Raw genomic sequence first — 24,241 nt, 5'->3', positions numbered from 1 at the left:
TGAGTGAACAGAACTACGTCGCGGGAGTAGGAATAAGTGGTTGTACGGCTGCCTCGGCGTAGCATCACACAAGGCATTGGGATGCTGCTGGATGCTTCTAGATGCTACCCACGCGCCTCGGTATTTTTTCAGCGTGTGTGCGTATCTCTCGTTTTATCGCGGACTGCGCTTTACCCTTTATTCTATATGATTTATTATAACGCGATTTTTCCACAACGTAGTATTCTTCAGGAATGCAACTACCACCGTTACAGGAGAACATACTTATTTCTTGCATGTAATAAAGCAAATAAAATGTACAACACTAGCCTCAGTAAAACACAAGATGGAATTAATCCTTCACCTCCCTCCTCACTCTGCTTAAACTGCAGTGCACAATAGGAAGTCAAAACGCGCTCTCGATGGAATGTTACAGACGTGGAATATTTCCATCTCTCGCCCTGAACATCAATGAATGACTCGTGCATCATCATCAGCAGCAGCAGCAGCCATGATCTATTCACAGCTGGATGAAGGTCTCCCCAAGCCATCACCACATCATGCGTTGTTGCGAAACAACAGGGCACCTACCAGCTGCAAGCGAGCTGATCTCATCACTTCATCTCCGCAGGGAGGCTACTCTTGGGCACATTTTCCTCCTTTGGCTTCCACTCCCCGTCATTAGTCTCGACCACCACCCGATTGGCATGGTTGGCGACGTACGGTGCGAAAGAGGTTAACATATACATACAAACGTACCAGTCATCAGACTTCAAACCACTTATCATGCCAACCCTCCACATTTTTTTCGGGTACGGTCAATATGATGGATCCAACTTGTGTATGTTCTCTAATCCATGTTTTCCACTTCCTTTATCACAATGTAATTCCAAGCACGCAGCTCTCCACTTGCGCACAAGCCCCCTTATAAAAATAGCTCAGCTTCGAAAACACTCTGATTGCCCTTGCGCCACCACGAGGGCGATTCGTTGGAAACGAAGGTTTCGTGCCACATCCCTCGTCGTCGACGTCAGCTTGGGGTGCATTTAATTGCGGTTGAAGTTTTATTTTGACTGGGGGAAAGAAAACCCCCATCGCACATCGCTCAAACACAGCACGTTTTGTTAGCGAGACGCTCTCCTCGCCGCCGAACATCTCGCTTGTCAGCGCTGAGAGTGTTTTGAGAAAGCGGACAACCTCTGGAGAGAAGTCTCACGCGAGCGCTGAGTGAACAATTTGGCGTCGCGTTAAACTTTGTCCCGTGACGGTACCCCGCAGTTGACGGAGGCGCTCTCCCAAACATCAGCAGCCGTGTTCATTCGAGAATGCTCACGGGCACAGAGGGCTACTCGCGTTGATGCTTGGAAGCCCCTCTGTGCTGTTGGGGTTTGTCGGAACCTCGTGTTTTCCGATCCCAGCCTCCTCCGGTGGCTTAACGGCTGCTTTCAGAACTGGGTACACGGTCGTCCTTTCTCCAACACCCCCCCACCACCATCACCACCCATCCACCCAACTGCCCACCCAGCCACCCGCCTCATGTCCCCAATATAGATTAATCTTCCAACACTCGCCTCTACACCACTTAACATTTTCCCCTGGGCTCGCTGCTGACCAATCAGAGTGGTTTTTTATAAATAGGACCGCGTAACGAGAGCGCGGTATTCGTGTGGCTGAGACGCGTGTCTCCCCCCCTCCTCCCTGCGGACGGAGAGACATGGGTCTGTGGTAGACGCAGTCTCCGGGGTTCTCTCTGTCGGGAGTTTGGAAACCAGGCGGCTCTTGTTCTGCACAAAGGTAAGTCTGTTTTCTTTAAATGCCTCCTTCCTCACACGGTGGTTGCGATGTTGATGTAGTCAATGAGTAAATTGATTAATGTACTTTTTATCATCTGCGTTTTGAAAACCGATTCCATTTTTTTAAAAACATTTTATCGGGCAATGCTCTGCGAAGAGAACACGGCTTGTCCTTGATACTTTGACGATGCAAAATAATATAGATTTGTCAACGTTCCTCGATGAACGAGTTTCTCCCGTAACAGAAAAGTAGGACCGCTGAGTCGCGCCTTCACCGACGCCTAATTTTAATCCTTCGAATAAATGTGGGAGAGCGAAAAAAAAATCTGGTGAGACTTCACAATCTATTTATACGCGGAGGGCCAGGGGTGCCGTCACGCTCTCCCGACAAGGCCTTGGGAGGCCCTCCCAGCCGGCGTGCACCAATGGGGACGCGACGCCCCGCTCAGGTCAAACAAAATAGACGCGCTTGAGTCAGCAGGGACAGCTGCGATGCCCGCATAGGGGAAGGGGTGACGTCCCTTCGGACAAAATGCACGTCCCTCACCCACCCACCCACCCTCACCCCACCCACCCACCCACCCCGACTCTCTCCCCCCAGGGTTGACCGGGGGACCATCTACTTCTTACCACCTCCTCCTCTCGCGCTAGTGGGAGGCAAAGAGAGAGAAAAAAAACCTTGTCAACGCTAACGCATTTCAGTTACGAAAAGAAAAAAAAACGATGTGTTGCTGTTGCCGTTGTCCTATTCAAGGTCAATTTTTGTTGTATTAAAACCACAGAGGCGGATATTTGGTGGCTGAAGGGGGACGAGAGGCGGTTGCGACCGTTGCAGGGTGCCAATCGCGCCCTATTTTAGGGTAAGGTATTCTCCACCCTCCATTCTTTCCAGAGCGATATCCTCGCAGCGCAGACGCATGCGGTCCGTTGTGTTCTATTTATGTTCTCTTTAAAAATCAGAGAGTGCAATTGTCTCTTGTAATATTTCCCGGCGATTGCAGCTGTTCGTAACGGCCGGTGTTTCCTTAAAATCTCCACGCTCTCTGTGTTCATTAAAATCCACTGCCCTTGTGAGGTGGGTGTACAATGTTGACGCGGTATTTGTGTGCAATAGCGTGCGTGCAATAGCTTACACGCGTTCGGTTGTGTTAAAGTATTTTGAGGGTTTGAAAATACTGTGTTTGGATATATGAGGTGCCAGTTTTGCACTTTCCGTTATATGTTTCGCGTAAGAACGCCCTTGGCATTGTAAAATGGCAACTTATTCAGTTTTGTAAATGCCCCTAAAGTGTGCGCCCAGATGCCCTCCAATATCTTTGGGAGTGATTGGTTATTGTTTGGAGATAAAATTGGTCGAAATGTACACGTGAATTCTACATTGATTACATGGAATTTAATGGCAAATTTCAGGCATATCGTGCTTGAAAAACGGTTGACGGAACTCGACGCGGTTGTGTGTAAATGTCACACGGGGCAAATCCCCGTGAGCGGCTTTCGCATCGGTTGCAGAGAGACCTCACGCAGCGCTGCGGCGGTGGTGTGCACGCTTTGCCATCTCTTTGAGGCAGGGCATTGTTCGTGCCCTCGGGCCCGTGTGGCCATGACGTCCACCACGGTGGTGTACGAAGAGGTGGTGGAATATGAAGAGTACGAGGAGGAGGTAGAAGAGGAAGAAGAGGAGGAGGAGGAAGAGGAGGAGGAAGAGGAAGAGGTGGTGGAAGAGGTGGTGGAGGTGATTGTTGAAGATCCGGTGACACATCAAGTGAGAAAAGTGGTGAGTGTCAGTATAACCTGTATTTAGCAGAAAAAAATATTATTACTCTGCTGTATTTTGAACAACATTCATGACATATATGAGGTTTAGCCAAAAAGAAGAGATGTATTAATGGACACAGACTTGCACGTAAACAAACCTAAACATTTAAAACTACCGTATATCAAAAAAAGTCAAGGTCAATGCTGAAAACACGATTTATACCGCGCCAAATTCAAAGTTTAAATACGTAGCAGGTCTGCAGTTACACGAACATATATTTACGTCTTTAACTTTTGAGCAAATCTTCTGCTCCATGAAGACCTTCCCACGCCATGGCCGTCGAGGGGGTTGTTTGACCATACTTCACCATGCGAGTTGGCAAAGAGGTGGGGGGGGGGGCTGGTTGGAGGGGGCAGGGCCCGTTCAGATATCACATACCACTGATTTTAGCCGTGGCAAGGAATCCAATTCAGGTCACTGGGTGGATAGTGCAGTGCACACCAACCAATGCACCACTCAAATAAACTACACACAGAGGATTGTCGTGAGTCGCCACTATTTATGTCGCTACATGCGTTACGGAATCAGTTGCCTCTGTACTGATAGCCCAGGTGCATCCATCCGATTGGCACAGTTGGCTACGTACGGTGCGGAAGAAGTTCAACATACATGCCTATACATACGTCTATGCTTCAGCTCTAATAAATCAAAGTCAAAGCATCTGCTCCCTGCACTGGGGGTGATTTTCACATTGGTGGCCCGGAGCCGATGGTAAAAATTCCAAATATATCTAAAGTGGAGGCATTCTATTCTTGGAAGAAAAAAAACCGTCACCATATTCTTACTTGCCACAAAGTAGGCCGTGTATTTTTACGGAGCCCAGATGGATGTTGGGTTCGGTTGAAAACTGGGAAGGTGATGAAAATGACTGCCACTTAAAATGATGATCAAGGTGATGCTCCTGCTGGTAGTGATTATGTACTGTACTGGTTTTTTTTTACTCTCTTTTGTTTACATAAAGTGCCACCTTGGACACATGTCCCACAGCAGGCAAGCACTCGAGAAAAGTAGACACCATTTCCTGGGCGTTTCTTCAAAGGACATTTGAACAGGGGCGGTTTCTTCATTAGGGCGATTGGGCGACGCACCACCAATGTCATTCAACCACAGAGTTACGCTAGCCGTTATTGTGCCTCTGGATATACAGTAGTCCAATCAGCGTCATGTCACGTTCTGTGGAGTACCGCCTCTTTTTGGGCGATTTCACTCTGGCTGAGAATCGCCCAGAGTGTTCCCATAGACTTACATTCAAAGATGTTTTTTTTCGAACGGCGGGCGCTCCAATGCATTCTCTATGGCTTCCGGGAGGGCTCGCACTAACGTGCTTACGTCATCATACGTAAGCACGTTTCAGTCAACAATATTATTTGTCGCCACCTAGTGGAATCTTTAATAAAAGAAAATGAGTGGATTGTAATAATAGTGAGTATAAAAACAAACAAGATGTATTGTAAGAGTCACTTTATTTTTCATTAATATTAAAGAAGTGAAGTTGTCTTTACATGCTTAAGCTGTTAATTTATCCATTGCATGGGTGGACCTTATTCTTATCAATCATCCAGACATTTGCCCCCCCTGAGAGATTTTGCAGGAGCCGCCACTGCATTTGAAGACGTTTAACGGCATTTAGAATGATAGTTTACAACATTGTACCGTATTTATATATATTTTACAGACATCCACAACATTGTAACCGCTAACCGTGCGTTGTTTAATTACACACATTAACTATCGCGTGGCAGACGTGGCTTTGTTAGTGTACGGCCATTCGAGAAATGTTCTTGAGAACTCATGTGAATTGCCATTGGCCAATACAATTGTCACATTCATGGTCGAATGGAAACTTTGGGGGTCACGGAGAGCATCAACTGTGTGCCTCCAGCAGGACTCGTGACCACTGGCATGCAAAACAAACCCCCCGGCACTTGCTGGAAGCCGCATTATTCATGAAGCTCGCGGCTGTTACAGGATAAAATTCATCCGCGACAGAATGAATTATCAATTATGTTAATGAGGAGGGAGGAAACTCAGCCTCAAGGTTGTGGCCTAATATAGGGCTTTTTCGATCCACAAATTGTGTTTTTTATCCAGAAATCGGGTGACAAGAATCACTTTAACGATAAAACAAGTATAACCCGTAAAAACAAAGTTTTTCACTATAAATCCTTTATATGCGTGGCGGCTAGAGTCCTCTCGTCCTCTGGCTTGAGATGGCTGCCACCTATGGGTCAGATGATTGCATGGCAGCATTAAGCAATTGGTAATTAAATATAATATTTTTGTCCTAAAAAGTGTAAAATTTTGGATTTTTTTTTCACGAACATTAATCGTCACGCACAACGAGTCTGTGTGGAAAATTTCAGCTCGATTGCATCACGGGAAGTGGGTTAAAAAACAACCGAAAGATTTGCACGGTCCTAAGCAAGCAAGCAAGTGAACTTAATATAAAGGATTATAAAAATGTTTTTATTAAAAATATCACGGCTTGACCAATGCTCGAACACATACATACAGGTATTCAAAATACCACAGCTTGATCAATGATTGATGCATGCTCGAACACCAGCTTTACACATGCTTGATCAATACCTGAACACATACGTCCAAACATGAATCAAACATGGCTATGATATTTTGAAAACATGTGCCTATGTGTTCGAGCATGGATCAAGCTTTGCATCGTAAAAAAATCAGTCGATTCCCGTTTAATCGAGCAATTGCATCGTTAAAAACACGTGGGTTTCCCATTATGCCTCATAATTACGGGCAAAGCCACGCGCAATTGCTTACGTATATGGGCCTAAAACATTCACGTAACTTCTCATTCATTCTGTCGCCGGATTCATATTATCCCGTTACAGCTCGCACTCCGCGAGCCCTAGAAACAGGGCAAGAGCTGGGGGCTGTGCTGACACTTGGCTTGGTGTTGCTCAACAGCGCACTCGGCAATCGAGTCCTGCGAGTGGATGTCGCGATCGCCCAGAGCGGCCGCGCTGCTTGTACCCCCCCTGGCCATGCCCGCCTTGTTGTCAGGACTGTGTGCGGCCTGAGATAAATGTCTCACCGACTAAAATTGGAGGAGTTGGAGACGGGGAATGGTGGTGGGGTGGGTGGGAGGTAAAGAAAAAAGGTACGGGAGTGGGTGGCTGCTTGTCTTGTACATGTTGGGAGCAGGCCAGGTTGTCCGTGGCTGCTGACATCGGCAGCACTTGGAGCCAGCCGAGCGCTTGCCCGATGTCACGCCATGCCTCAGCATTCCGGGAATGTTACGGAAGGCTCGAGATAGATCACGCCGCGCCGCTGCCACTTGCAAAGTCCCCCATGGCCCAGTCGTGTGCCCGAGAGAGTGCATTAAGATTGGGCGAAATTGCTCGGGTTTTTTTCCGCAGTTAAGATCTCGCAGACGGTTGATTGCGTTTTGTTCACACGATTTGCAAGTGGCAAAATAAACGCAGGCTAATTAATGGCACGACTACAGGGAATGATCATAATTAACTGCTAGTGGCAATTGTTTGAATATATTTCTCCCCTGGAAACCGATGTGCTCACTCTGTCTAGGGGCTTCACAGTGATGAACTCAGCGAGTGCCGCTAATTACGAGGTCTCTGCTGGATCTGGAAGTAAAAAAAACGCACAGCCGAGAATACATTTACCACAATCGTATTACCTTGAGTGAAATCATTATCACAGCAATGAGGTAATAGTGGCATCAAGTGTTGGTCATGGCGATCTCAAAATTCACTGAAGGTCATCGTCATTAATTATAAATATATACATACACATACCGTATCTCCCACTGTGTATTATCTTGAGCTGCGGCTCATAATGAGACTACAAGTGTGTGCGGATAGATCCAGAGCAGGCTCTTAGCCGCGTTGGTGGCCGGGATTTCTAGTTGAAAGTTGTCTTCCCCCCTCGGCACCTGGAGCCGTGCAGGCGGGAGAGTTGTGCCGACCTCCTGACCTCCCAGGTCCTCTTCAGATAACACTTCAGTGCCCCTGGCAGGGTTCGGGTTATGCCAGCATTTGTCTGTAGTGTATGTTGAACTTCTTTCGCACCGTACGTGGCCAACCGTGAGTAGCGGTAGACCCCACAGGGTAGCATGACACTGTGGGGGGGGGGGGGGGGGGGACACCCTCAGCAGCTGTGTAACGACGAAGTGAGTGACTCTTTGTGGGTTTGCCTGCCCATGTCTGTGGGAGTTGTGGCGTGGCTGAGGCCGTGACTATGAGGGGAGACCACCTGAAGCGGCTGAAGCGCGGTTTGTCCAGGAATTGGAAGCCAACGGAGCGAGAAAAGCGATCTCACACTGTCGATGTACAAGGGTGACCTTGAACATTTGCCTATAGGCATTGGTAGCTAGAGCAGTGTCCCCTAACAGGATAATATGAGAAAGGTCAGCCTGTTTAAGACTTTAAAAGCAGTACGAGCAATATTGTGACGAATGCTACTGCTAGTAAAATGGATCTGGGAGCCATGACGGGATTTTTCATATTTGGTGAGATGTGATCTTGTTTGAGGGAGCGTGACAAGTCTGGCAGTGGCAAATTAGACTGTTGTTTTATGGTGGGGAGGTAATGCAGGAGAGTTACATCCGGCAAAACAAAGAAGTCACAGAAGAACAGAATAGAAGAACAGAATAGGGAAGGAAGATTGCAGATCACAGAAATATACCGCTCACAGATTGATGTAAGGCATCCTGCAAAGTTAGGAGAGAGAGTTGAGGAACTCTCCATTTATTTTAACACCGAGATTATAGACATATTCCTGCGAGTATAGACTAATGCAAAACGTATTCTGGGTTATTTCGGTAAAGTCACGTAGAAGAGAAATAATAAAAAATTAAACAATACCCAAAGAACCAAGAATATGAATCCCTGCAGTCACCAAAGCTTTAAATCGAAATTTAATGCAAAACGATTCGAAGAATTGGAACCAAGGGTATACTTATTAGTAATAATTAGCAACGCAACTTTATCCTGACATTTTATTCATATTGGTGGAACGTCTTGACTCGAGTTATCGTGGCCCTCCCGCTAACTTAATGGCAACAAGAAAGCGGTTTAAGCTAACCAGCGATATCACGTGGGCGGGGCGCCGTGGTGGCGAGATGTTAACAACCTCGCCTGGTAAACAGGAGGTCGTGGGTTCCATCCTGACCCTGACGCCTGCTGTATATCTGGAGTTTGCGTGTTCTCCCTGCGGTCGAGTGGGTTTTTCTCAGGGTCCTCCGGTTCTTGATTACGTCATGGCTGCGTGCATGGCATGTGATCTCATCACATTAGCCAATAAGTCTTACCCATTCTCGTTTAATTCTATTGACAGGAGTTGGTGAACCCTTTAATCAATTTGTTCGGATTTGTCTACCCTACGCCTCGACTGGCATTGACGTTGGACTCTCTTTGTGAGAGTTGCCACGACCCAATGTTACAGACAGAAAGGATGGGCAGAGATAATGCATTAATGCTTTCAAGTAAGCGCATTGTTTTTAAGAAAGGTCACGTGCTCATCTAACCGAAGAATGCAGTCACATCAAGTTTATTATTATTTATCTGAAAATTGGAAGCACAATTTGACTCAATCGCATAAGTTTTACATTTTTTGCTATCAAGTTTTACAGATCGTCATTGCAATCTAAGACATCCCAATGGCAATGAATGAAACTGATTTAATCAGCAGGCTCAAATTATGTATATGTTGTTATTACAGCAAGCACGTGAATGCCGCCACACGTTACTACTGTGAACTGCAGGTACACACCAATCTCACCCAGTACTCTGGGGATGGAGCAACACACCTCACAGCCGTGTCCACTGCGTGACCTGAAACTTAATCACTGAGAGTGAAGTTCAGTATCACCAGAATCTGTATTTAGACTGCAGGAGAAATCCAATGAGCTATGAAGCTCTTTTTTACAGACGTCCAGGATGGATGGGTCATAAGTTGTAAGTCACATGACTGCTTTATAATCCCCTCGTAAGGCTAAATAACCATAACGTTTACTACATCAGAGGTAACCTCACTTTTTGAGAATTCACGTATTTATACCAGAATATCATCTTCCCATTATGTGAAATATCGAGTGCAATATAGTGATTTAACAGCGGAGAAGCACATTGCGCTGATATCGTCCTTCGCTGCACTATTGTATACAGTCCTTTACGTCTGTGCCAAATATTGTTGAATGGGATATATTATTAAACCGTTGTACCAAGCGTGCAACCATGGGGCTGGCGGGTTAATGGAGACGGAGTGTGCTCTGCTGATATGGACCCCCGCTGCCCGCGGTGATTTTGACAAAGCTATTTTCAGCAATACTGACCGACGCACCACTTGACTTGCACGCCTTACTCGCTGGCATGTGCACCAGCTGGCTGGCCTGAGCACCTGTACATTCAGTATTATCGTTCCCTCTCGATACACCTGTTGACTGATCTCGAGATCGTGTGGCAGACAAGGCAAATACACTATGGGGACCTCATTTGCCAGTAAAAATATGATAATTGGTTCTTTACCCTTCTATCTGGCAACAAAACTGACACCTTTTTACAAGGAGTCATGTTTGCATAGACCGCAATACCTGCAGTCATAAATACAAACAAAAGACATAACTCTGATAATGTGCACTGTCCTTGAAGTTGATTGGTCCACACCCGAGACAGCTTTCCTTCGAGCCTAGTCTCACATGGGTTGGACCAGAAGACGCCAAAAGGCGCACAACTCAAGGACAATGCACCATCAGAGTATGAGAGCTCGGGGCAAGCATCTACACTATGGGGACCTCATTTGCCAGTAAAAATATGATAATTGGTTCTTTACCCTTCTATCTGGCAACAAAACTGACACCAAGGACAGTGCACATTATCAGAGTTATGTCTTTTGTTTGTATTTATGACTGCAGGTATTGCGGTCTATGCAAACATGACTCCTTGTAAAAAGGTGTCAGTTTTGTTGCCAGATAGAAGGGTAAAGAACCAATTATCAAGGCAAATACACATATCCCCCGTGCGGTGTTAATAGATTGTAGGGGCAAGTGTTGTTAGCGATCACCTATGAAGGCCGGAGCGTCACACGACGGGGTGGGTGGCCAGCTCCACGCCCGGCCGTCTTTGTCTCTCGAGTGGCGATGTTTACACACTGTACAAGGTACTCATTTGAGGCTGAGTCGGCGTAGGGGAGACCCAAGACCAGTTCAGTTAACGTCACTGTTTGTTGGCCGTGAGCGGCCATCGACCTCGAGTGTGGCAGGCAGACCTGTTGACACACATTCACCCAGCCTTTCAACGACTGACTCAATCAACTGTTGGATAATCAACAGCAGAATTCCAATCATCCGCAATCCAATAATCCGCAAATCCCTGAAATTCACAGACTATTGGCGGTCTGCTCCTATAATCCACGGCACACCGCGGAGGATTGAAAAAAGTGGACGGGACTGACGCAAAGCTGGAGGATAGGAGCTGTAGGGAAATGCGGAGGGAATGTTTTGTTATATTTATTTTGCTGCTTTTTTACCTATCAGCAACCCACAGCCACCCAGCACAGCCTTTGAGTTAGGTTTGTCACGTAAACAAAACACCGGTGTGTAGAAGAGTAAACCCACTACATTGGCAATTTGATTACGATGTTTCCTTGGTTATTACAACCAGCTTCATTCAGCCAATTTGCCAAAATTGTCAGAAAATTAAAATAACCTTTATTACTTTCAAAATGAGTTGAGATGAAATGCTCCTTAAAGCGCTCTGAGATGCCCCGGTGTATAGTGCTATAATATTCACAACACATTATTATAATCGTTATTGTTACACGTTGACATGGAACAATTAATCGCCTGTACATTATCAAGGTAAGTCACGTGGAAGTACATCGCACAACTCAGATCCTGCAGGTCCTGAAGAACAATCCTGCTTGGCGTTGACTCGATGACTCTTCGTTCCATGTCAATTGAGAAACTGATGACCACTGTTGTGAAGAAAACGGTAGTTTGTTAAACGCGTAGGCTTTCGCGACCAATATCATCCATAATACAGGTTTTTTTGTCAAATCGGGTTAGATATGCGATCTAGCCCCCAACAACTATCTGTATTATCAACGATTGTTTCTCTATGAAGAGACTGTCTCCTGCCACAAGAATGTTGAATTTACGCTAACCTACATAAACGACATTTATTATTTATTTTTACAAGGTAAGGCCCACTGAGCTATATAGCTATTTTTCATAAGCGACCTGACTATCACAAAGGATAACTCAACGAAGTGGCTCATCGTGTGGAAATGTCTCGCAGCTAAATACTTTAAACGCGTTGCTGATTATAATGTGAAGGGAAAAACCGGAGGACCTGGACAAAAAAATCCACGCCACCACTGCGAGAGAGACATGCAAACTCCAAATATACAGCAGGCGTCAGGGTCGGGATCAACTCCACGACCTCCTGTATAGCAGGCGAGGTAGTGAACATCTCCTCACCACTCGCTCAGGGCCACCAAATGGACCTGAGTACTTCCCGAAAATGAGTCTTCACACATCGGAAGCTTTCCTTATTTGAATTACCGTCAAATATATTACAACTTAAATTACTACACGAGCACTGTATGCGGTGATTGCTAACACTGAACCGTCCTGTGCGTGCGTTGTTGTTGTCGTCTCTGCAGAGCATACCTCAGCTTCACCCCTCCGGCCTAGTCCACCGTAAGGTGAGGAAGAAGCACAAGGTGGACACCAGCAAGTTCATGACGCCCTACCTGGCTCACAGCAAGAAGATGTTGGACCTCTTCAGCGAGGTAACACCGCGTGCCCGCGTAACCACGGCTGATGGCCACGGTGACAGGCGTATACGCTGAAGCAAAGGGAACATAGCGGTGTTCCTTGAATTTTATTAGACGCCCCACGCTTCGACAATCCTCGGAGACACCGGTGGAACCATCAACCACATCGGAACAACAACGGGTCGATGCGCACGTCCCCTTTATGGATAGAAAGTGAAAAATGCAAGCCGCAGTCGTTGCGATTGTGGCCATGTAGAAACAAACTGTGCACCGCGTAGTAAACCACTGTAGTCTGCACGTGTAGCAAGAGGACAACTCCACCAACTCTCTCCTGAAGCCTTCTCGTGGCTATAGCAGACCTCAACATAGAATAAAATACGTTAATTAACACATTTTATAAGTCTACCAACCAATAAAGCGCCTTTTCTCCTGAAGATGAATAAAGGGGGTATTAAAAAATGGGTGTTTTAAGAAAGTTTACCATTGATTTGCAAAACTTCGTTATCACAAAAGTAATTTTGAGTGTTATAAATGCTATCAGAAACGTATTATTTCAGCCTATAATTATGCTGCTATGTTTTTAACCGCGAGAAGTTTCAACAGTGGTTCAGTTATTTTCCAAAACGAGGCCTCGAGGTCCATGAATAGATAAACTAACGGATACCGATTTTTTTTAAAGAAAACTTTCCGCTGCCTTACTATGGCACTAATTTGGATAATTCATATAAAAATAATTATATTTTTACGGAGGCATTTCTCAAGCTGACTTCCTTGTATTAATTGCAATGTATTTCGTAATGAACGCAACTTTAACAAGTTAGTCCATTATTCTTTAGTTGATGTTACGTTAGCGAATATTGTCACTGAATCACACAGAGAGACGCACGCTTAGAATTAGAGAGACAGAAAGAGGGACACGTTGGGATGACATCGTTTTAACTGAGTATACAACGTCGCAAACAAGGGGGTGATGGCTCATGGTGAAGTCTGAACGACGGAATTCCAAACAAAGGAGAGAGCACAGCCAAGGGGACGTGCACCACAGAGATGGAGCGATGAAATCAGTCACGGGTACAGTACGATATGTACATTGAACTTCTTTCGCACCGCCGCCACCGTATGTAGGCAAACGCGCTAATCAGAGGTGTGGGGGAAGGACAGCCAACTAAGCGCAAAAAAACTGTTCCAAAGAAATTAGTTGGTGTGCATTGTGAGAGTGCGATGCTCCATGTTACCACACGTGGTTCTGACAATGTACGTACGTCTGTACGTTGAACTTCTTTCGCGCCGTATGTAGCCAGACTGTGCCAATCGGTAGGTGCTGGACGATAATGCGCAATAACACGCTCCCACAATCACCACGGAGTGCCGGTTTCTTCGGTGGGTGTTTGCCTGGCGCAGGTGAAATACAAGGAGGCGCTGAAGAATCACCAGCCCAAGGGCTACACCACGATGTCGGAAACACCGAGGCAGAACATCTGCAAGAAGGCGCAGGACATTTTGAGCGAGGTACGTGGCGCGAACGCAGCGCGACACGATGGAAACGTGAGCGGCGCAGCGAAGAGACGCAATTCAAAAGAAAATGTGGAAGGAGTTGGGCGGAAAGGTGGTGCATTGGGGACACTTGTGCATCACGGCCAAAAGTGCCTGAGTTTGATTCCTGACCCTCGGCACCTTGCAATGTGGAGTTTGTGTGTTCTCCCCAGTTCTGAAGATTGTGAGTGAGTGAGTGTGTGGAGTTTGTGTGTTCTCCCCCTGTTCTGCAGACTGTGAGTGTGTGGAGTTTGTGTGTTCTCCCCCTGTTCTGCAGACTGTGAGTGTGTGGAGTTTGTATGTTCTCCCCAGTTCTGAAGATTGTGAGTGAGTGAGTGTGTGGAGTTTGTGTGTTCTCCCCCCTGTTCTGCAGACTGTGAGTGTGTGTGTGGAGTTTGTATGTTCTCCCCAGTTCTGCAGACTGTGAGTGAGTGAGTGTGTGGAGTTTGTGTGTTCTCCCCCCTGTTCTGCAGACTGTGAGTGTGTGTGTAGAGTTTGTGTGTTCTCCCCCCTGTTCTGCAGACTGTGAGTGTGTGTGTGGAGTTTGTAAGTTCTCCCCCCTGTTCTGCAGACTGTGAGTGTGTGGAGTTTGTGTGTTCTCCCCCTGTTCTGCAGACTGTGAGTGTGTGTGTGTGGAGTTTGTATGTTCTCCCCCTGTTCTGCAGACTGTGAGTGTGTGTGTGTGGAGTTTGTATGTTCTCCCCCCTGTTCTGCAGACTGTGAGTGTGTGGAGTTTGTGTGTTCTCCCCCTGTTCTGCAGACTGTGAGTGTGTGTGTGTGGAGTTTGTATGTTCTCCCCCTGTTCTGCAGACTGTGAGTGTGTGTGTAGAGTTTGTGTGTTCTCCCCCCTGTTCTGCAGACTGTGAGTGTGTGTGTAGAGTTTGTGTGTTCTCCCCCTGTTCTGCAGACTGTGAGTGTGTGTGTGGAGTTTGTGTGTTCTCCCCCTGTTCTGCAGACTGTGAGTGTGTGAGTGTGGAGTTTGTATGTTCTCCCCCTGTTCTGCAGACTGTGAGTGTGTGTGTGTGGAGTTTGTATGTTCTCCCCCCTGTTCTGCAGACTGTGAGTGTGTGGAGTTTGTGTGTTCTCCCCCTGTTCTGCAGACTGTGAGTGTGTGTGTAGAGTTTGTGTGTTCTCCCCCTGTTCTGCAGACTGTGAGTGTGTGGAGTTTGTATGTTCTCCCCTCTGTTCTGCAGACTGTGAGTGTGTGGAGTTTGTATGTTCTCCCCCTGTTCTGCAGACTGTGAGTGTGTGTGTAGAGTTTGTGTGTTCTCCCCCTGTTCTGCAGACTGTGAGTGTGTGGAGTTTGTATGTTATCCCCCCTGTTCTGCAGACTGTGAGTGAGTGAGTGGAGTTTGTGTGTTCTCCCCCTGTTCTGCAGACTGTGAGTGTGTGTGTAGAGTTTGTGTGTTCTCCCCCTGTTCTGCAGACTGTGAGTGTGTGGAGTTTGTATGTTCTCCCCCTGTTCTGCAGACTGTGAGTGAGTGTGTGGAGTTTGTATGTTATCCCCCCTGTTCTGCAGACTGTGAGTGAGTGAGTGGAGTTTGTGTGTTCTCCCCCTGTTCTGCAGACTGTGAGTGTGTGTGTAGAGTTTGTGTGTTCTCCCCCTGTTCTGCAGACTGTGAGTGTGTGGAGTTTGTATGTTCTCCCCCTGTTCTGCAGACTGTGAGTGAGTGTGTGGAGTTTGTGTGTTCTCCCCCCTGTTCTGCAGACTGTGAGTGAGTGTGTGGAGTTTGTGTGTTCTCCCCCTGTTCTGCAGACTGTGAGTGTGTGTGTGGAGTTTGTGTGTTCTCCCCCTGTTCTGCAGACTGTGAGTGAGTGTGTGGAGTTTGTGTGTTCTCCCCCTGTTCTGCAGACTGTGAGTGTGTGTATGGAGTTTGTGTGTTCTCCCCCTGTTCTGCAGACTGTGAGTGAGTGTGTGGAGTTTGTGTGTTCTCCCCCTGTTCTGCAGACTGTGAGTGTGTGTGGAGTTTGTGTGTTCTCCCCCTGTTCTGCAGACTGTGAGTGTGTGTGTGGAGTTTGTGTGTTCTCCCCCTGTTCTGCAGACTGTGAGTGAGTGTGTGGAGTTTGTGTGTTCTCCCCCTGTTCTGCAGACTGTGAGTGTGTGTGTGGAGTTTGTGTGTTCTCCCCCTGTTCTGCAGACTGTGAGTGAGTGTGTGGAGTTTGTGTGTTCTCCCCCTGTTCTGCAGACTGTGAGTGAGTGTGTGGAGTTTGTGTGTTCTCCCCCTGTTCTGCAGACTGTGAGTGTGTGTGTGGAGTTTGTGTGTTCTCCCCCTGTTCTGCAGACTGTGAGTGAGTGTGTGGAGTTTGTGTGTTCTCCCCCTGTTCTGCAGACTGTGAGTGTGTGTGTGGAGTTTGTGTGTTCTCCCCCCTGTTCTGCAGACTGTGAGTGAGTGTGTGGAGTTTGTATGTTCTCCCCCCTGTTCTGCAGACTGTGAGTGTGTGTGTAGAGTTTGTGTGTTCTCCCCCTGTTCTGCAGACTGTGAGTGTGTGTGTGGAGTTTGTGTGTTCTCCCCCCTGTTCTGCAGACTGTGAGTGTGTGTGTAGAGTTTGTGTGTTCTCCCCCCTGTTCTGCAGACTGTGAGTGTGTGTGTAGAGTTTGTGTGTTCTCCCCCCTGTTCTGCAGACTGTGAGTGTGTGTGTAGAGTTTGTGTGTTCTCCCCCCTGTTCTGCAGACTGTGTGTGTGTAGAGTTTGTGTGTTCTCCCCCCTGTTCTGCAGACTGTGAGTGTGTGTGTAGAGTTTGTGTGTTCTCCCCCCTGTTCTGCAGACTGTGAGTGTGTGTGTAGAGTTTGTGTGTTCTCCCCCCTGTTCTGCAGACTGTGAGTGTGTGTGTGGAGTTTGTATGTTCTCCCCCCTGTTCTGCAGACTTTGAGTGAGTGTGTGGAGTTTGTATGTTCTCCCCCCTGTTCTGCAGACTGTGAGTGTGTGTGTAGAGTTTGTGTGTTCTCCCCCCTGTTCTGCAGACTGTGAGTGTGTGTGTAGAGTTTGTGTGTTCTCCCCCCTGTTCTGCAGACTGTGAGTGTGTGTGTAGAGTTTGTGTGTTCTCCCCCCTGTTCTGCAGACTGTGAGTGTGTGTGTGGAGTTTGTATGTTCTCCCCCCTGTTCTGCAGACTGTGAGTGAGTGTGTGGAGTTTGTATGTTCTCCCCCCTGTTCTGCAGACTGTGAGTGTGTGTGTAGAGTTTGTGTGTTCTCCCCCCTGTTCTGCAGACTGTGAGTGTGTGTGTAGAGTTTGTGTGTTCTCCCCCTGTTCTGCAGACTGTGAGTGTGTGTGTAGAGTTTGTGTGTTCTCCCCCCTGTTCTGCAGACTGTGAGTGTGTGTGTGGAGTTTGTATGTTCTCCCCCCTGTTCTGCAGACTGTGAGTGAGTGTGTGGAGTTTGTATGTTCTCCCCCCTGTTCTGCAGACTGTGAGTGTGTGTGTAGAGTTTGTGTGTTCTCCCCCTGTTCTGCAGACTGTGAGTGTGTGGAGTTTGTATGTTCTCCCCCCTGTTCTGCAGACTGTGAGTGTGTGTGTAGAGTTTGTGTGTTCTCCCCCTGTTCTGCAGACTGTGAGTGTATGTATGTAGAGTTTGTGTGTTCTCCCCCCTGTTCTGCAGACTGTGAGTGTGTGTGTGGAGTTTGTATGTTCTCCCCCCTGTTCTGCAGACTGTGAGTGTGTGTGTAGAGTTTGTGTGTTCTCCCCCTGTTCTGCAGACTGTGAGTGTGTGGAGTTTGTGTGTTCTCCCCCCTGTTCTGCAGACTGTGAGTGTGTGTGTAGAGTTTGTGTGTTCTCCCCCTGTTCTGCAGACTGTGAGTGTATGTATGTAGAGTTTGTGTGTTCTCCCCCCTGTTCTGCAGACTGTGAGTGTGTGTGTAGAGTTTGTGTGTTCTCCCCCCTGTTCTGCAGACTGTGAGTGTGTGTGTAGAGTTTGTGTGTTCTCCCCCTGTTTTGCAGACTGTGAGTGTGTCTGTGTGGAGTTTGTATGTTCTCCCCCCTGTTCTGCAGACTGTGAGTGTATGTATGTAGAGTTTGTATGTTCTCCCCCTGTTCTGCAGACTGTGAGTGTGTGTGTGTAGAGTTTGTGTGTTCTCCCCCTGTTCTGCAGACTGTGAGTGTATGTATGTAGAGTTTGTGTGTTCTCCCCCTGTTCTGCAGACTGTGAGTGTATGTATGTAGAGTTTGTGTGTTCTCCCCCTGTTCTGCAGACTGAGTGTGTGTGTGTAGAGTTTGTGTGTTCTCCCCCTGTTCTGCAGACTGTGAGTGTGTATGTAGAGTTTGTGTGTTCTCCCCCTGTTCTGCAGACTGTGAGTGTGTGTGTGTAGAGTTTGTGTGTTCTCCCCCTGTTCTGCAGACTGTGAGTGTGTATGTAGAGTTTGTGTGTTCTCCCCCTGTTCTGCAGACTGTGTGTATGTAGAGTTTGCGTGTTCTCCCCGTGTTATGCAGACTGTGTGGAGTGTGGAGTTTGTGTGTTCTCCCCGTGTTCTGCAGACTGTGAGTGAGTGTGTGGAGTTTGTGTGTTCTCCCCCTGTTCTGCAGACTGTGAGTGTGTGGAGTTTGTGTGTTCTCCCCCTGTTCTGCAGACTGTGAGTGTGTGGAGTTTGTATGTTCTCCCCCCTGTTCTGCAGACTGTGAGTGTGTGTGTAGAGTTTGTGTGTTCTCCCCTGTTCTGCAGACTGTGAGTGTATGTATGTAGAGTTTGTGTGTTCTCCCCCCTGTTCTGCAGACTGTGAGTGTGTGGAGTTTGTGTGTTCTCCCCCTGTTCTGCAGACTGTGTGTATGTAGAGTTTGCGTGTTCTCCCCGTGTTATGCAGACTGTGTGGAGTGTGGAGTTTGTGTGTTCTCCCCGTGTTCTGCAGACTGTGTGTATGTAGAGTTCGTGTGTTCTCCCCGTGTTCTGCATGGGTGTCTTCGGGGTTTTCTGGTTTACTCCCATAGCCTAAAGAGCACCATCTAACTGGTATTAGACAAACAAACCAATGGTGAAACTTTGCCTGCAAATTACTCGATAAACATAGCAACATCGCCCTCTACTGTGGAATATTTGGCAGAACCCTCCAGAGATGGATCATCGTGACTCAGGGTGAACAAGCGGAATAATTATAGAAAAAATAATAGTTATATAGCACTACCAGTGAGGCAAATGCATTTTTAAAACAAAAGACGATCAGCCATGAACCCGTGACCAATTGTGAATAGGCTCTGTTAATATCCAGTGCATAACACATCTTTCCCTCCGCATTTAGAAACATGCGTTTAAAGTATTTGGCTGCTTTAAAATTCCACGCGATAAGCCACTTCGTTGAGCTGTCAATTGTAGCCAGGTCGCTTCTGACAAAGCTGTATGGCTCAGTGGGCCTTACCTGGTAAAATTAATTTGTATAATTTGGTAAATGTAATTATAATACAGCACTGAAAATCGGAAACCCCACAGGACAGAATGTGCCTGTGCCTCTCATGGTAACTGGTTTTACTACATTTACACAATTATTATACAATGACACCCTGTCCCAGTTTATTTTTTGGAGTGTGATGTTTATACCTGTCAACCCATTATCAGTGCCATACCTTATTACAGACCAACTCGGACCTTATTGGTCAACCCGCGCCCTTATGAATCTCAAAGTTCTTCCTACAAAGTCCCATCACAAGGGAGAAACACCAACATTTAGACACTTTTTTCTGCCCGTATTGAAACGGCTGTATGCCGTGTGGACCTGAAAACTCAATGTCCCTGTACAAGAAAGGGGATAAACCGTATGGGTTGACAGGTTTGTATGTTTAACATTTAGTAGCAATCCCGAATTTGTGGCTGCACGCTGCACTTCCATAGAGAAAAGCAACACACAGTGAGCGCTGCATTAAATCGAACTACAATTTCAAAATATCGTCCTGAAAAATACATCTCCAAATAAGAATGACAACACGAAGGTAAAGTTGCACAGCGCTCTCAAATTTTCTGGCTACTTTATTTATATTACCGGTGTTTATTCCCCTCAGAACGAGACGAATTAAAACGCGCCACATTACTTCAAAATAAAACATAAATATTCGAATAGAAATGGTGTATTTCATACATTTGATATTGAATATATGTATTAAAATGTACTTGTTCTGGGCATGTATGTATGTAGAACTTCTTTCGCACCATACGCAGCCAACCGGCCACATTTTATTTAGTCTGATGATCACCATCACCTCTTTAAATTAATAAAGCCTTCTCCTACCCACTCTGTCGCACTCCATTGCGGCGTCATGACTGCCAAGGGAAGCAAATGAAAGTGTGTATCCATAGTCAACCTTGCACGTCCTTTGCCCGACAAGGTCCACGTCCAAGGGGAGGTACTCCACCACTGCTTACTGAAAGGGGCTATGTTTTGTTGTTAATGTTTAATGTCACGGCTTCCTAACTGTCACCCCTCTCTCCCAATTCAACGTGGGGCTGCAAGGTGAAATACCGCGACGCTGGGAGAAAAACCATCAGCAACTGCCACGTGGACGAGAAGGCGTGGGACATTGAGCATTCGAAGAAGATCAGTGTCATGGTCAGCAAGGTGAGAGAACTCGCCGACCGCCATCTGACATGGCGCAATCAGCCAGTCGGTGGAAGTGTCAGCTTTACTTCAGAAAGTAATTACAGCCGATCATCGATTATTCCGGCTGCTGCTTACAATATTATACGGCAGTCCGGGACCGATCCGGCGAAAACCGCTCCAAAGGCTGTAACCTAGTCCGGCTATTGGCACCGTGTGTGTGTGATAGAAAGTAGCTCTGTTTGATTTCAGTGTCAAATATTATATACACTACATTACACACTACATACAACTTACTACATACAAACTCTACATACAACTTGGTTTCAGTGTCAAATATTATATACACTACATTACACACTACATACAACTTACTACATACAAACTCTACACACAACTTGGTTTCAGTGTCAAATATTATATACACTACATTACACACTACATTTACACAATGAAAATACTGCACGCACATACATCAACCCATGCAAAGTATTCGAGACTGGAGCGGTAAGTACGGTCCAATAAATACAGCAACTTTTTAAAGTAGGATGCTTATTTTAGTCAATTTATGTTTATTTATGCCAATTTCATGTGGTTAACAGATTAAAAAGTGAAAAGAAACATATACACAAAACCTAAATACGTAACGTTATGTAAGAATGTACAAAAATAAGAGATTTTAAATAATGATTTAGTGATTATCCAACGTTTTAGAAAATCTTCCCCACCCTCCCGAAGCCGCTGCATCTCAATAAAAATAATGAAGCCACGTGATACATCTGGCCAAATATTACGTCGCAAAATCCTCCACCGCCGGACAAAAGATAAAAAAAAACATGAAATCGTCACGATGTGTACATGCGTTTTAGTTTTTCAGTTATCATTGTTTCCACTCACACGGTAAGTTGAAATAAGAATTCTCACAACCACATTTATAGCAACTCGATACGGCATTTGCCATGCAACTGTGCCAATCATCATGAGGGCAAAATCCAGGAAGTCGGAATGAAGTCAGGCTTTATATTCTTAGGTTTTTTCGGTAAAGTCACGTAGGTAAAAACATCAAAATTAATGAAAATAAAATAAAACAAAAAATCACGACGTTCGGAGGTGTTGCCTCCGAAACGTCGTGATTTTTTATTTATTTTTTTTAAAATTAATTTTGATGTTTTTACCTACGTGACTTTACCGAAAAAAACCTAAGAATATGAATCCTTGCAGTCACGAAAGCTTCAAATCTAGAATTAAAGTCAGGCTTTGTAAGGTAGACCGAGCTACTCGCTGAGGTGGAGGAGGGAATTCGACTGTTCATTTTAACTACTGCGTACATTTAAACTCACTCAATGTCAGAATCAGAATATTTATTTATACCGGAGGAATCCGATGAGCTATAAAGCTCTTTTTCACAGGTATCCTGTAGGGGTGGGTGAGGATGTTACAACAGCAAACAGTATAAAAACACGCTAGTAGCGCAAAGTACAAGAAAGGTAAACAAATCACTCGAACACACACAAATGAAACTAGACCATCCCCATCCAGCAGGCAAAGCCCACTGAGCTATTAACTTGTTTTTCAGAAGCGAGCTGAGCACAAAGGACAGCTCAACAAAGTGGCCCATCATTTGGACATTTATGGCACCAAAATAATCTCAATGAATGTCTCTAAATGTGGAGGGAAAAACCGAAGGACCCGGAGAAAAAAACCACGCGACCACGGGGAGAGAGACATGCAAACTCTAAATATACATACTCTTTGGTTCTTTCGGTAAAGTCACGTAAAAAAAATTTAATCACGACGTTTCAGGCGCAACACAAGCGTCCGTCATCAGGTGGGACAACCACAGCAAGAAACAATTTATCATTATTTTCTACCGACGTGACTTTACCGAAATAACCGAAGAGTATGGATCCCTGCAGTCACGAAAACGTCAAATCTCGATCGAAATATACAGGCGTCAGGGCCGCTATAGAACCCCCTAAACCAGGGGTCCTCAAACTTTTTAAACAGGGGGCCAGTTCACTGTCCCTCAGACCGTTGGAGGGCCGGACTATAGTTAAAAAAAACTATGAACAAATTCCTATGCACACTGCATATATCTTATTTTGAAGTGAAGAAACAAAACGGGAACAAATACAATATTTAAAATGAAGAAGTAAAGTTAAATCAACAAACTTGCCAGTATTTCAATGGGAACTATGGGCCTGCTTTTGGCTAATGAGATGGTCAATGTCCGGTTCCATATTTGTCACTGCTAGTCGTAACAAGTGATGCAAGTGTGCATCCATTAGTCTAGATCTGGTTGGAGTTTTCAAATGTTTCATTCTGGAAAAATTCTGTTCACAGACATAAGTGCTGCCAAAGATGGTTGCCATTTTGAGTGCATGGTTCCTGAGATGAGGATATGTCTCAGAGGGGAGAGATGCATAGAAATTATGAAGGCTGCTTGACTTGAATGCGTCTTTCAGAGTCACAATTCTGCAGTTCAGCCAGTTCCGTTTGGTAAATTGTATCCACATTTTCAATGTCAATAGAAAATGGGTTACGGAAAAGCTGTATGTCCTGTTCATGGAGATGAAGCTCTTTAAATCCAAATTGGAACTCCTTTTGCAATTTTTCCAGTGAATCCACACGTTTTGTTTGGGAATGCAACCAATGGTTTTTCCGCTAACAGATTTTGACTTGTGGGGAGATGGCAGAAGTTTTCCTCCTTCACTTGTTTGATGAGGAGGCCTAATTTTACTTCAAATGCTTTGACATGTGATTGCATATCACAGATGAGCTTCCCCTTTCCTTGAAGTTGCACATTGAAACTGTTGAGTAGCTCTGTTACATCTGTCAGAAAGGCAAGGTGCCATTTCCATTCTGCATCATTGAGCTCTGGTACTTCTTTGTTTTTTTAAAGCAGAAAAGCTGTAATCTGTGGAAGTAAGTCATAGAAACGTTTCAAAACTCTCCCTCGACTCAGCCAACGGACTTCTGTGTGATACAGAACATCTTCATAGTCAACATTTAGCTCAGACAGAAATGCCTGAAATTGTCTTTGGTTTAGTGCATGAGCTCTAATGAAGTTAACACAAGATACCACAAATTTCATAACCGAGTCCCACTTCAGTGATTTACTACACAGCGCTTGTTGGTGGATGAGGCAATGTATGGCTATTGGATGAGAATGGTTATGTTTGTCCATCTCTTGGTTAATGCGAGCAATTACTCCTTTCTTAGACCCCACCATGCTAGGAGCACTATCAGTTGTCACACTGGCTAGTTTAGCCCAGTTCAGCTCCAAACCATTCACAGTTTGGCAAACCTTTTCATAGATATCCTCTCTTCTTGGTTCTTTCGGTAAAGTCACGTAGAAGGGAAGTAATAAAATAATAAAAATAAAACATAATAAAATAATTCTCACGACGTTTCGGCCACAACGCAAGCAGCCGTCCTCAGGTGAAAACCAGGTCCGTCGAGGCGACAGAGTCTGAATGAAACAGCACACGAGCTTGGAACATATATATAAGCTGGGCGCATTGACAAAGGAATTTGCATATCAAAAGGAATTTAGCATATTTATAGGAAATGCAGGAATGTTATTAGCACTACATATGCAGCACGGGCATATGTAGTACTAATCACATTCCTGCATTTCCCAATATGCTAAATTCCTCTTGATATGCAAATTATTTTGTCAAGGCGCTCTTTCCCTTGCTTCCAACCCAGCTTATATATGCTCCAAGCTCGTGTGCTGTTTCATTCAGACGCCGTCTCCCCAACAGACCTGGTTTTCACCTGAGAACGGCTGCTTGCGTTGTGGCCGAAACGTCGTGAGAATTATTTTATTACTTCCCTTCTATG

General features: G+C 45.8%; 1 protein-coding gene across 1 annotated transcript in view; it reads left to right on the top strand.

Annotated features, from left to right (window-relative positions):
• The first annotated feature begins 2,411 nt into the window (after positions 1-2,411).
• The window catches only part of LOC133355737 (nebulin-like), a 218,957-nt gene continuing 197,127 nt past the window's right edge, over positions 2,412-24,241 (top strand). Inside the window, 5 exon segments of the mRNA XM_061573054.1 lie at positions 2,412-2,632; positions 3,337-3,546; positions 12,241-12,369; positions 13,756-13,863; positions 20,312-20,416. Of these exon segments, the coding sequence (XP_061429038.1) occupies positions 3,373-3,546; positions 12,241-12,369; positions 13,756-13,863; positions 20,312-20,416 (516 nt within the window). The 5' untranslated portion in view covers positions 2,412-2,632; positions 3,337-3,372.

Source organism: Lethenteron reissneri, chromosome 7 (genome assembly GCF_015708825.2).
Source record: "Lethenteron reissneri isolate LAM-NWPU_2019-01 chromosome 7, ASM1570882v1, whole genome shotgun sequence".
In the NCBI taxonomy this organism is placed as follows: domain Eukaryota; kingdom Metazoa; phylum Chordata; class Hyperoartia; order Petromyzontiformes; family Petromyzontidae; genus Lethenteron; species Lethenteron reissneri.
Note: the sequence above shows the minus strand (reverse complement) of the source record. Positions and strands in the feature narration are given on the sequence as shown.